General features: G+C 44.0%; 1 protein-coding gene across 2 annotated transcripts in view; it reads left to right on the forward strand.

Moving 5' to 3' along the window:
- Window positions 1-5759, forward strand: part of ints13 (integrator complex subunit 13) — a 45157-nt gene extending 39398 nt beyond the window's left edge. For both annotated transcript variants that reach the window (XM_037542264.1, XM_037542268.1), the window contains 5 exons: window positions 702-856; window positions 3285-3515; window positions 3626-3765; window positions 4756-4891; window positions 4984-5759. In XM_037542264.1, coding sequence (XP_037398161.1) covers window positions 702-856; window positions 3285-3515; window positions 3626-3765; window positions 4756-4891; window positions 4984-5020 — 699 coding nt within the window. In that variant the 3' untranslated portion in view covers window positions 5021-5759. The remainder of the gene's footprint in view (window positions 1-701; window positions 857-3284; window positions 3516-3625; window positions 3766-4755; window positions 4892-4983) is intronic.
- The last annotated feature ends 8270 nt before the right edge of the window (window positions 5760-14029 follow it).

Raw genomic sequence — 14029 nt, forward strand, 5'->3', positions numbered from 1 at the left:
ACTTCCATTCCTTTCAGGAGCTTCACTTTGAGCTCCTAAAAGAACCTGCAGACACGCCTCCAAAGCTCAGTCTGAGAAGCTGGTTGATGATTTTCTGAATTAATCAAACCCATTCAGTGGTGCTGAGGTCTGGACTCTGGGCCGGTCAGTCCACCGTCCAGCTTCTTTGTTTGATGTGTCCGTCTCCTTTTCTCAGTGAGGTTCTTGATCAGCTACACCTCCTTTCAGACCCACAGTGCTGAGTGGTCTTCTCACAGTGGAAGGATGGACAGAAACACCTGTGGATGTTTTCAGATCTGAAGCAGCTTGATCTTCTCCTCTCTCTCAGAGATCAAAGCTTTCAGCGCTGTTTATCTGATGGGGGCAGTTTTGGGCTCGACCAGCTCTTCCAGGTGGTTGTTAGGAGGCACATTTTCTCTGCAGCTTTTAGTCAGTTTTTAACTCCGGTTTTGGAAGCTCCTGTTTTATTCTCCTTCCTTATGCAAGTAGATTGTCTTATATCTAGTTTCCTCAGAAACATTTCCTTGTACTTAGAGGTATTTTTGAGTGGAAATGAAGTGAAGTAAGTGAAGTCTGCAATTTCCCACTGGGATCAATAAAGGAATCTGAATCTGAAGTGAAGGATGGGCTCTGACCAGTACTGTACGTGAACTTGTGTCCATGTATGCGTGTATGTTTCATTCTGTCTGTCTCTTTTTCAGGTGGTTCCTTTAGCAAACCTGATAGTTAAAGATAGTATGACGGAGGATGATCTTCTGACGTGCCAAAAGACTGTGTACAATCTAGTGGACATGGAAAGGAAAAACGATCCTTTACCCATCTCTACAGTGGGCTCCAGGGGCAAAGGACCTAAAAGGTGAGGACCACTAGAAGAGCATGAATTTTTTTTATCTTTTAGATCGTTAGCTACCTTTACATGCAGCCTGAATATCCATTAATAATCCCCGGAATAGAAGACGTCCATGTTGCCACTTCAATAATAATCTGTTACTTGTTAAATAATCCATTAAATAGAAGATTAATATCCGTGTAAACTCCTGAATCCGATTACATTCCCTATCGGAAAGTTTCAGTCCGTTCTGCATGAGCGTCGCGTCACAGTGAGAGTTTATACCGTTCAACACGGCGGAGCAGAAACTGGTCTGCAGAGGAGACGAAGTTCATGCTCTGATCTTTAAAAGACGGCGGTGGGACGGACGTCCAGCTTATGCGTCTCAGAGCACGACGTCTTCCTCTCGGCCTTCTTTAATAAGGACGTGTGAAGGACGTTTTCCTGAGTCTGACGTCATTTTAAAGCAGTTAAAAACACAATCACTGCTCACTGCTGCTCATCTCACTCTGACTGGACTCACGGGATGCTGATTGTCATGGTAACATCTACACCAAGCGGTTCTCTACACGTGAACGCATTTAGGATCGGATGACTTGTAGTGAGCATGTAAACGGAGATTTCCATCAGATTGTTGAGTAGAGTGAGAATAAAACCTCTATAATCAGAATGCGTTCATTCGGTTTGGTAAAAATCTTTGCATGTAAAGACAGACGCTGTCCTGCCATCCAACCACCACTCGACTGCATTTGCCATGTTCTTTTCTTCAAAACTTAAAGTACTGCCTTCACACATTTCAGTACGACTGTGTCTACGTATGAAAGAGTGGTCAACAACTAGCCCATCAAGGAAGTTCCAGGGAGGACAAATGTTCTACATATTCCACATTTTATGAAATCTCTGTAAGGAGCAATTGTTATTAGGGGTGGGAATCTCTACGGACCTTCCGATTCGTTCAGGATTCAGAGGCTGCGATGCGATTTATAAAACGATTATCGTTGCATTTTTTTTTTTTCTCTCTTTACAAGATTTATTTTTTCTCACTTAAAGCAAAGTATTTGATACTGGACTTCTGACTACTGACTCTGAGCACAGGGGCCCCCCAGGGATGTGTGCTCAGCCCCCTCCTGTACTCCCTGTATACACATGACTGTGCAGCCAAACACACGTCTAACATCATCTTCAAGTTTGTTGATGACACCACCATCCTGGGTCTCATCACTGATGGAGATGCAACAGCCCACGGAGACGAGGTCAGTGCTCTGTGAGAGTGCTGCCATGACAACAGTCTCTGTCTCAACATCAGCAGAACAAAGGAGATGATCGTGGACCACGGGAAGCGGCAGAGGGGTGGTCTCTCTACCCTGTTCATCAATGGAGCCGAAGTGGAGAGAGTCAGCAGTGTGAGATCTGCCCATCAGTGTCTCTTCTTCCTGCGTAGGTTCAGGAAGTTTGGTCTTCCAAACTTTCCCGGTCCACCTTAGAACAAGACTGAAGATTCGAATAAGAAGCGACTTCAGCCTCGTAAAACAGTCGACTGTTTAGAGACAGTTTACCAGAAACTGATCTACTTTTGAGGAAAAGTTTCCTGCTGGAGATGTGAGAAAAGCAGCTATAGCTGAAGCTTAAAGCCGAGAAAAGTACGGTCGGGTTTTCATTCACATCTTTATCCTATACTAGGACGTCAGCGCACACTGAGACACACTGGGCATTAAATGTTGTGGCTCCCATGGTGGTCTGGTTTTTGTTTAAAGGTCTCAACAGCTCTTCTTGACGTTTGTCTTGTGACTCCTGATCTCACCTGGCTTTAATGCAGAGGGAGCCGGTTGGATTTCCCGCTCACCCAGCTGTGTTTTTGTTATGTGCCGCCACAGACTGTCTGGGCACTTCCACACTTCCAAGTCCCGCCCTCTGCGTTTCGTCAACATTACGTTATCAATTACATATTTAGAAAATCGATTTTTGACATTTGTGAATTGATTCAGAATCGTTCACGTCCGCATCGCGGTGCATTTTTATGCATTTATTTTGTTTGTTTTTTTCTTTCCCAATTTCAACAACACAGAGCACTTCTTTAATCCATGATGTTTTAGAGTGAGGTGTAGGAAATTTCCATTTAATTAATAACTAAACTTGCCTTGCCTATAATAAAGAATAAAGAATTTCATCTTTTTCTTTTCTTTTTTCTTCATTTTCCTCTGCAGTCTGCGCACCATCACATTTTGTGGTCGTGTGTTTTCAGTCTGTTTATTCATTATCACCCTTTCTTAAATAGTTTTTTGTATTAACCTCAAATGTTCAATAAAGTTACATTTATAAAAAAGGCGAGGCAATTTTATCTCATACCTTTCATGCACTGCGGTCATTCAAAGTGCTTTAAGATTTGGGTGGAAAGTGTCCTGGACTGTAAGAGGTGAAGCAGTTGGTGTTGATCCAGAGTATTTCTGTGCTGTAGGGATGAGCAGTATCGGATCATGTGGAACGAGCTGGAGACTCTGGTAAAGACTCACGTTGGAACCAGTGAGAGACACCAGCAAGTCCTGGAGTGCATCAGCGCCTGCCGGAGCAAACCTCCCGAAGAGGAAGAAAGGAAAAAGCGAGGGAGGAAAAGGGAAGACAAAGAGGATAAAACGGAGAAGAACGGTAAAGAGTCGGAGGAGAAAGGATGGGCTCCAGACTCTGAAAGGTTAGAAGGCTTTACTGTGTATCTGTCTTTGTCGAGTCCCTTTGTTCATACAAGACTCTCTGGAGTTTTTACAGTGTATTCGATTATTTTTATTGTTGTTCCTCCTTCAGGCTGAAGGGGGCAATAGAGCGAGAGAAAGAGGAACAGAGTGAATCCGAGGTCATCAAAGATTCTCCTGACTCTCCAGAACCGTTCAATAAGAAACCCCGGCTTGCCACAGAGGAGCTTCTGTCTCTGGAGAAATCGAAAGGTATTTACTTTTTAACATTTTCCAGAGTGAATAACTTTGCTGTTATTCAGTGAGGAGAAACGGTTCAAACAGCATTTTACCACAACATTACAGAACTGCAGGAAATCAAAAAACAACCCCCTTACCCAGCCTATCCCTCTGGTCCCTCCCTGCCCCACTGCCCTACTGCTCCGTCCCTCCCTGCCCCACTGGTCCGTCCCTCCCTGCCCCACTGGTCCGTCCCTCCCTGCCCCACTGCCCCACTGCCCCACTGGTCCGTCCTTCCCTGCCCCACCTCCCCACTGCTCCGTCCCTCCCTGCCCCACTGCCCCACTGGTCCGTCCCTCCCTGCCCCACCTCCCCACTGCTCCGTCCCTCCCTGCCCCACTGGTCCGTCCCTCCCAGCCCCACTGCCCCACTGGTCTGTCCCTCCCTGCCCCACTGGTCCGTCCCTCCCAGCCCCACTGCCCCACTACCCCATCATTTAAAATTGAAGCGCAAATGTATAATAATAATAATAATAATAATAATAATAATAATAATAATAATGTAAAATCGCTGCTGTCGGAAGGACACTAGTAAATCCATTTTTGTCGTTTTTCAGTTTTTTATATAATTTGAAAACGCCTGTTGTTCTTTACATTGTGTGTAAATTTCATGATGGATGGGCAGAAAGAAACGGCCCAGAATGACTAGTTAGAACGTCTGGTTCCATTGACTCACATTAAAAGTATAGTAGGTTTTTTCCTTCTCCTGTGAAGTTACGGTTTTGGAGATACGAGGTTTTCTCCCGACGACAGCGATGCATTATTTATTTATATCTATCGTGTAACGTGTGATGATGAATGAACGCTGAACTAGTCGAATTTCAGTTTCCCTCTTTTTTTTTTTTTTTAATCTTACTCTGGTCCCTGTCTTGACTTGGACGTGTGTCCAGGTCTTGGTCCTGACTCTGACTCTCCTCTAACGGTCTTGACTACCTCACTATTGATGAGCATCCTTGTTTTCTAGGCCCCGTCTCCCTGCTGAGCCTTTGGACCAGCAGAATCACCCAAGCCAACTCCAGAAAGCACCAAGAGTTTGCTGGACGAATCAATTCTGTCAATAACAAAGCAGAACTGTACCAACACCTGAAAGACGAGAACGGGTTCGTTCTCTTCTCTTCACCTCTTACTGTATGACCCTAAACACTGTAACCCTGAGAGGCCATTAAATGTCATTGTTTATACTTTCTCCCAGGATGGACGTGCATGAGAACGGGAAAGCTACCAGATGATGTGATGTACAGGACATTCCCCTCTGTCTTCTGTTGAGTCATTGATTTCCTGAAGGGATACGATGATGATGACGGTGTCGCTTTGAATGAAGTATGCCGGGACCGTTGCTGCGTGGAAGAGGAAGAGCTTTTTTAAAACTCACAAGTTTGTATAAAGAAACTGAGAAACAATAAAAGGCCGACAGAGCCGATGCGTTTAGCCGCGTTTCTCTTCAGGCCTTTTCTCAATGGAAATTCCGCTGTATTTCACTCACATCTGCATATTCGGTGATGCTAAATGACCCGTATCCTACATGTTTATTATATTTCCATTTTCCTTCTGTGGTCCAATCATGACATTTGTCTCAGATTGTCTAACAAAAATAGTCAAATCATTAATTTCTGCGTTTTCCAGCCTCTCCTTGTCGCTTAGACTCAAGCAGGCTGTTTTATTATTGTCCTTTTAAGACTGATGTATGTAAATGACCTCAGTTCTGATTGGCTGCCTCCTTCACAAAGTGCTGAAACACTCCTTATAACTTCACTGTCAGTGGGCGGAGTTTAACTGCCATAGCCAGAACAGGAGGGTCGACATAAATGCATTGAGTTTTGTTACATGACAAAAATGCAAATTCCCTCTCGGCTGTTTTTGCAGATTAGTTTCTGTACGTGGACTTATGGACTGTGAATGGTACTTTTTGAGACTTTAACATTGTTTACATGCATCAAACTCTTATTAAAAAAGAAAAAAGCTAAATCAGTTTTGCGTGAGATGGGCCTTTTACTCAAACATGTTCTGGACAGCAAATAAACGATGACTTTATATTTTATTCATTTAACATTCAAACCTCTAAATCTGGTTACGTACAGATTTGGTTTGTCTGTCTGAATTTTCGTGACCAAATCGTAAGGCAAATTATTCAGTAACTGCATGAAATAAATTTATTTATTAGAATTTATTAGTTTTTTGTAAAATCTCCCCTCAAATGAACAGAACGTGTTCTATGATCTCCACATATCACTACAGGCTCACAGTTCACTGCTGAGAGCCAAAATCTCCGTCTGTGGTACCGAGGTTGCTGTTCGCTGAGATTCCCCTGGCTCACCTTGCTGACTGGGAACTCGGGAAGCACTGCTCGTCTGAACGCCGGGCTCACCTGTGCATCATCTGTGCTCCTAGCTAACCACATGCTTTGGCTCTGCTCAGTTGGGCAGGTATCTCCTTCAAGGTCCTGCTACAAAGTGACGTTGTACCAGGTCATTACGGAGGATCCTGGCTCCAAAGGGAGACCTGCAAGGTGCTCATGCTGTCTGTCGTTGAAGAAGCGAGTCGGCTTCTGTAAGAGAAGCTCAAAAAATTGGGATTAAAGATTAGGAAGGTCGTGTGTCGACGCCACGTTGCCAAAAAGTGCGTGCAGGTGTTTCTGTCCATCCTTCCACTGTGAGAAGACCACTCAGCGCTGTGGGTCTGAAAGGACGTGTAGCTGATCAAGAAGAACCTCACTGAGAAAAGGAGACGGACACGTCAAAGAAGCTGGACGATGGACTGACCGCCCCAGAGTCCAGACCTCAGCACCACTGAATGGGTTTGATTCAGGAAATCATCAACCAGCTTCTCAGACTGAGCTTTGGAGGCGTGTCTGCAGGTTCTCTGAGGAGCTGAAAGTGAGGATCCTGAGAAGAACAGAAGCTGCAGTAGAGTGGACAAACTAAATAAAAATGTCATTTTCTTTTCTCTTGCCAATTTTAAATGTATTTACTGATTTATTAGGCAAAATATACCCTTAAACTGTGAAATTTCTTAATAAATATATGGGCTATTAGAGTGCTAATAGTGCCCCCTTGTGGACAATCTTCTGCTTGCTCAGTGAGTGAGTTACAAGCCAGGTCTAGGACGTGCTTTATATTGTAAATTATAGTGCATAAATGTCATGCCATGATTTTTTCACTGGTGCTGAGCATAGCGAGGGTGATGGTTGCTGAGAAGGAGGAGGATCAGGGAGAATCTCATCTGAACCACCACCTTCTACCAGGCTGCTCCTGCTCAGTCTTCACTGCAAACTGCATCAAGACTTAATTGTGAGCCATGAAGGTAATTAAAGAAGTTCTGCAGACTGTACAGACAGTCATCCAAGCATTGCTCTGTCCCTCTAACAGCCAGAGTCACAGTATCACAGTGTCACCTTGCATACCTGCTGCGGTTGCTAGGAAACCTGGCTTCACTTCTGAGACCTGAGATCAAGGCGAACGTCAACGCTTGCATCACAAAACGACACCTTAGCAAGTGAAAATATTCTAAAGGTAGTTTACGAGAAATATGAGACACATTGTGAGACGGGTGCAGGAATATTATAAGATTATTTCACTTATTTCTACACATTTTTACTTGTTTTAATGAATTGTCTTACTCCATTGGCAGATCATTTGACTTGTTTGGAGAAATAGTGAAGATAATATTGTTTATTTCAAGAAATGATGCTTAAAACAAGCAAATGCACTAAAATAAAAATGTATGAACTAAAATAAAACACTTTCATAGGATAAAATTACCGGGCGAGTTCACAGTCAAATGCTGAACATGATGAGAGCTTATAAAAGAAGACATCACCACAAAAAACCTCACAGGAAGGTCCAGGACCCCACCCCATCCTCCCTTCATTTGAAACCCTGAGCAGCTGCACGCAGGCCTAAGATCACCATGCGCCAAGCCAAGTGTCGGCTGGAGGGGTGTAACGTGCTGCTACTAGACTCTGGAGCAGTGGAACCGTGTTCTCTGGAGTGAGGAATCTTCTCCATCTGTCAGTCTGATGATGAATCTGGGTTTGGTGGATGTCAGGAGAACGTGACCTCACGGGACGTAGAGCCAGCAGTAAAGTTTGGTGGAGGAGGGATGATGAGCTGGGCTGTTTTTCAGGGTTTGGGCTCTCAGGTCCAGTGAAGGGTGATGTTGATGCTACAGCACAAAGACATTTTACACAGTTAAGCTTCCAGCTTTGGGTCAGCAGTTTGGGGAAGAGCCTTTCCTGTTCCAGCAGGACTGAGACCCTGAGCACAAAGCAGCTCCATAAAGACGTGGAGTGACCAGTTTGGTGTGGAGGAACTCCAGTGGCCCTCACAGAGTCCTGACCTCAACCCCACTGAACACCTTTGGGATGAACTAGAACAGAGATTGTGAACCAGAGCCTCTCGTCAAACATCAGTGTCTGACCTCGCAAATGCTCTTTAGACTGAATGGACACAGATTCCCACAGAAGAGTGGAAGCTGTTAGAACTGCACAGGGGACCAACTCCATATTAATGCTCATACTTTTGGCCATTTAGTGTAATATACTTCATTTCTTTGAGTAGTAATTTGTAGGCATTCAAGTGGACGGTACCAAGTATTTGACACATCTCGACGTTTCTGAGGCCCCAGGAGGCCCCTGGCACTCAAAGGCAACAGGGCAGTGCCCCCGTTGCCCAAGTCTGTACACAGTGTCTGGCTCTGTAGCCCAGGTGGTGGAACGGACAGCCATTCAGACGCATCGGTGTGAAACGTCTTTTTGTAGAGTTTTCTTTGGGGACTATTTTGCCGCACAGCGCCCTGCATGTCTCCCTCCACCATGAATGGAGTTGAAGTTCTCTAAACTCTCATAAAACAGCGTCTCAGTCATCAGGCAGTGAATTCAGAACCAGTTCATGTAGGAACTTTCTGTAGGAGCTTTTAGAGGGACGTCTGGTTCCCATCACCACCACTGTGAGGAGCTTTTAGAGGGACGTCTGGTTCCCATCACCACCACTGGGAACGGTTCTCAGAAAGTTTCTCTATACACTTAAGTTCACTTAACCACTTCAGGTGGTTCTTCAAGGGTTCTGTAGTAAGGAAAATTGTTCTACATAGAACCACAAACACTCATCATTTGCATGATTAAATGGTTCTTTGTATGGTGAAACGGTTCTTCAGACGGACGGAGAACGTGCACCAAAAGGGTTCTTCTGCTGTTACATTGCCAGACTTACAACAGTAGAACTCTTCTGGTGCACGTTCTCCATGAGTCTGAAGAACCATTTAATCATGCAAAGGGTTCTTTGAGTGTTCATGGTTCTACACAGAACCAAGTGTGTAGAACCCTAGAACCACTCTGATTGATTTTAACCCCTTAATTCTGCAGAAATGTTGAAAAACGAAACTTCCGCTTTAAGGAAAGAACCACCCGAGAGCCATTCACTGTTCTAAATGTTCTTTATGTTGCGCTGATTGATAAACAAGTTTACATTTTGAACATATAAATAATTCCCATCGTTTTTTTTTCGTCCAGGTGTTTAATACTCTTAAAGGAGGAAGTACCATAGTCACATTTACAGTATTGGAAAAATAGAGCTGGACAATCATCTGTTGTCCACAGTGATTTTGGTACCGCGCGACTGACCGTAGTGATGACCGATGTCCGCCCCCAACTTCGTCGGAACATCCTGTAGCACATGCTAATATACTTGGCAGAGTAAAGCCAAATATAGACTTACACTGTTTAAGTTCAGGGGCAGTCCATGCTGCGTCCCCCCGTTACACACCAATGAAGTCTCTATAACATCACTGTAAAATGCTTATCACACTCACATGAAGTGCCGTGAGACTGACCGCTCCCCGCACAGGGCTTCGCACAGAGCATGCAACTAACTAAGAATAAAAATAGACATTTAGTTCACGCCGGCCGTCCTAACAGTTCAGCAAGTGCAGTGATTCTGACCGTGTTAAAAATAGTTCTCTTAGCTACGCACTGATATGTCCATATTTACACTGTTCTTTAGAAGTAAGGCATGCTCATCACCTCCCCGCCCGCTCCAGATTAAAGGACTGTGTGCATGATTGTGAGAAATAACAACACACACCGGTCAGGCAGAACACTCTGACCACCTCCTCGTTTCTACACTCACTGTCCACTTCATCAGCTCCACTTACTGCATAGCTGCACTCTGTAGTTCTACAGTTACAGACTGTAGTCCATCTGTTTCTCTGATACTCTGTTACCCTGTTCTTCAGTGGTCAGGACCCCCATGGACCCTCACAGAGCAGGTACTGTTTGGGTGGTGGGTCATTCTCAGCACTGCAGTAACACTGACGTGGTGGTGGTGTGTTAGTGTGTGTTGTGTTGGTGCGAGTGGATCAGACACAGCAGTGCTGGAGTTTTTAACACTGCAGTGTCGCTGCTGGACTGAGAACCAAAAATATCCAGCCGACAGCGTCCTGTGGGCAGTGACCTGTGGGCAGCGTCCTGTGGGCAGTGACCTGTGGGCAGCATCCTGTGGGCAGCGTCCTGTGACCACTGATGAAGGACTAGAGGATGACCAACACAAACTGTGCAGCAGCAGATGAGCTGTCGTCTCTGACTTTACATCTACAAGGTGGACCGACATGGTAGGAGTGTCTAATAGAGTGGACAGTGAGTGGACACAGGGTTTAAAACTCCAGCAGCACTGCTGTGTCTGATCCACTCAGACCAGCACAACACACACTAACACACCACCACCACGTCAGTGTTACTGCAGTGCTGAGAATGATCCACCACCCAAACAGTACCTGCTCTGTGAGGGTCCATGGGGGTCCTGACCACTGAAGAACAGGGTAACAGAGTATCAGAGAAACAGATGGACTCCAGTCCGGTCAGTGGAGCTGATAAAGTGGACAGTGAGTGTAGAAACGAGGAGGTGGTCAGAATGTCATGGCTGACCGGTGTAAATCAGATGCATATACTTTTGTCCTTTAAATGCTAATAATAAAATATAAAGTGTTGTTAACGTACATATATACGGCAGATATTTCATATTTGTACAAATATTTAAAATACATTTCATGTGAGCATCAAATCTGACATCAGTGGAGAGCATTTAAAGGTATTTCTTAGTGAAATATATCAGTGACAGATTATTGCTTAAAATGATCAGCATCTGGCAGATGTTTGTATTTGAGCCATATTTGATGAAGAGCAGCGTTAAGGTGAACACCGGGCTCCTGCGCTAAAACATCTCCGTTCATCTCTAATGTTCTAGTTCTCCGTCTTCCTAATCCAGAAGGCTTCGGTCTCAGGTTCCCGCTCTGTACAGATATACAGCGTACAGCGTATCGTTTTCTCCGGTTCTGTAGACGTTAACCAGAAGATAAGCTTCTTCCTCAGAAGACCATCAGGTCAGACTGGGCTTCTGGAGCACAGCTGACAATTTTTTCACTTTTTATATCGAAATCACAATTTCAAATTTTCAAATCGCAAGAGCTGAAATTATAATGCGGTTCTTCTTGGTTCTTCAGTCAAGGCAATGGTTTTATATGGAACCATGAACACTCAAAGAACCATCTGAATGCATAAATGGTCAAACTTTTATCTGATGGAAAGACAGTTCTACATAGCACCGGTTCTATGTAGCACCCAAAAGGGTTCCACTATTGTTCCATGTGAAAGATGTGAGAGCCGTGATGTTTTAGCTGCAGTTCTTCATTACTGTACGGTACGGCGGCGTTTCAGCGCCACTGTCAATAAAAATAAATGAAAATAGAAATAGTAGAGCAGTGTAGCTCCACCAACTCCTCACCGCGCCTCCTTTCAACACGAGGAGCTGCTGGTTTTTACTTTTTTCTCAAAGTCTAATATTTTGATTATAGACGTTTCACCATGCCACACATTTTACACACGACATATTACTGATGTAATAGTTATGTGTGAAAATAAAAGAGCTCAGTGGATGTCCAGTGGATGGTCAGTGGATGTCCAGTGGATGTCCAGTGGATGGTCAGTGGATGTCCAGTGGATGTCCAGTGGATGTCCAGTGGATGGTCAGTGGATGGTTGTTTGTAGATGTTTATAGTCTCAGGGCAAGTCAAAGCAAAGCGTCTCGTTTTGATCACATGGATCAGATAAATGGCCACAGACTGAAAATCTGTGTTTATACTGGACGATTAAACGGTCAAGTCAAACTCAACTGACCTCACTGCTGTTATACTGGGTCAAATTTTCCGTAACGCTTCCTACGAATCCTGAACTCACGGCTTTATAAAGGCCTTTACGCTGTTATATGGCATGCATATGGTACCCTGCCTGGCATAAGCCTGTATGATCACAGTAACACTGCAGGGTTCTGTTCATAAGGCTACATGACAACTACACAAGCTCGTCATGACAGTTGACATAACCCTACATAAATGTTTGTAAAGGCTTTTTCCAACAGACATCATTTGCTACGAAGGTTCTGTTTGTATGAAGCCTTTATGGCAGATAACGCCTACTGGAACGAGCGTTTATAAGCGTTTATGCAGGGCTGCGTCAGGTGTCGTGATGCGCTTATGAAGGTGTCATGTAAGTACGAACAGCAGCCTACAGTAAAGTTTTCCGTGACTGCTGCTAAGCAGTTTGAGTTTCAGGCATAACACTTTCTAAACCACGAAGATACGGCTTTATAAACCGTTACGTCACGTCACACGATTCTGACCAACTAAAATGAATTTGATCATTTATTTCCAGCTAATTGATGACCGACGTGACGGCGTTACGGAAGCCGACTTTATGAAGCCGTGTTTTCACGCTTTAAGTGTTATGCGTGTAATTATCACTAGATAATTAAGTAAGACTACGCCTGCGTTATGAGGTCTAATGTATGCCTTATAACACCATTTATGAAGCATTATGAATACAGGAGTCTCAGGAGGTGCTAATTTTCCTGTACAGTGCGAGTTGTAAAGTTTAACTGCTATTTTATCGACTTCGCTGACTTTTAAGCTCTTTTAAGTGGGAAAATTTAACCCAATAACGGTGAAACTACATCCCTAAAACCCAAAACAGCCAAACAAACTTTTCCCTCTAAAATCTGTTGTTCTAATTTCTGTTGTTCTTTAATTTGTTCCTTTTAAATGATCGTTTCTTTATTTGGTGGACTGCAGTGAACGGAAGGTGCTGTGTGAGCAGACTCGCTCATGCAGTGTGTAAATTAATAGCTGCAGGTCGTTAATATGCGAGTTTTTCCCTTTGATTTCTTTAAATGCTGGAGTTCAGTGTCTTTTAAGGGACGAAGGGTCAGTGATTGATCCGCTCGGCACCGACGGCGTCACACAGCGGAAAAACGCTGACCAGCTAGTTTGAGTTCCGTGTGAGACCAGATCTTCTACATAGGGTTTTAGATCTGGACTCTGACCAGCCAGAACCAGCAATAAAAAGCATTATATTTCGGGCTCGGCCCGTTTTGTTTGCACAGGAGTGTGGATTAATTAGACCAACTGAAAGCAGCCATGTGCTGTCCAGCCTGACAGAACCAGAACCTTCCTGTCCTCAGTTCTAAGGTTCAGATCTGACGGGTCAGGATGACTTCTCACAAATTCATACTACAGAAGCAAATCTGACCTCAATTTAGGAAGCTCATCTCATCTCACAGCCTCTTAATCTCCAGTTAGGGAACCCTAAAAAGGACGGTTCTTCAAGGGTTCCTTAGTAAACATATCAGTTCTATATAGGACCATGAACTCTCAATAACTCCACTGATGGAGAATGTGTTGTAGATGGTTGCATAAAGGAGCATTTTGTAAATGGTTCTATGTAGCACCAAAAAGTGGTTCTATTTGTTACAATGTCAAACTTGTACTAATAGAAGAACCCTTTTTGGTGCTGTACAGAACCCTTTTCAAAAAACCTCCGTATACAACCACCTACAGCACGTTCTCCATCAGTCTGAAGAACCATTTCATCACGCAAAGAACCCTTTAATCATGCAAATGGTTCTCTGAGTGTTTCTATATGGAACCTTTATCTTTACTAGAGAACCCTGGAAGGACTTTTTTTAAGGAAAGACACACAAGTTGCAACAAACATTAAGTGAACGGTGGAAATGTGCCAACTGTTTTATGAATAAACCAAAGTTACGAGACTTTTTGAGCTTTTTAAACGTTTTATCACTGAGAACCGCGGTTATTTGTTGAGCACTGTGATTTTATACCATCACTTTTAAATCCACTGTAAAAGTTTAATCTGAGAGCTGCTCTTTATCTGTAGTATCGCATGTTTTGTAGCTCTG

This window comes from Pygocentrus nattereri, chromosome 1 (assembly GCF_015220715.1).
Source record: "Pygocentrus nattereri isolate fPygNat1 chromosome 1, fPygNat1.pri, whole genome shotgun sequence".
NCBI classification, from domain to species: domain Eukaryota; kingdom Metazoa; phylum Chordata; class Actinopteri; order Characiformes; family Serrasalmidae; genus Pygocentrus; species Pygocentrus nattereri.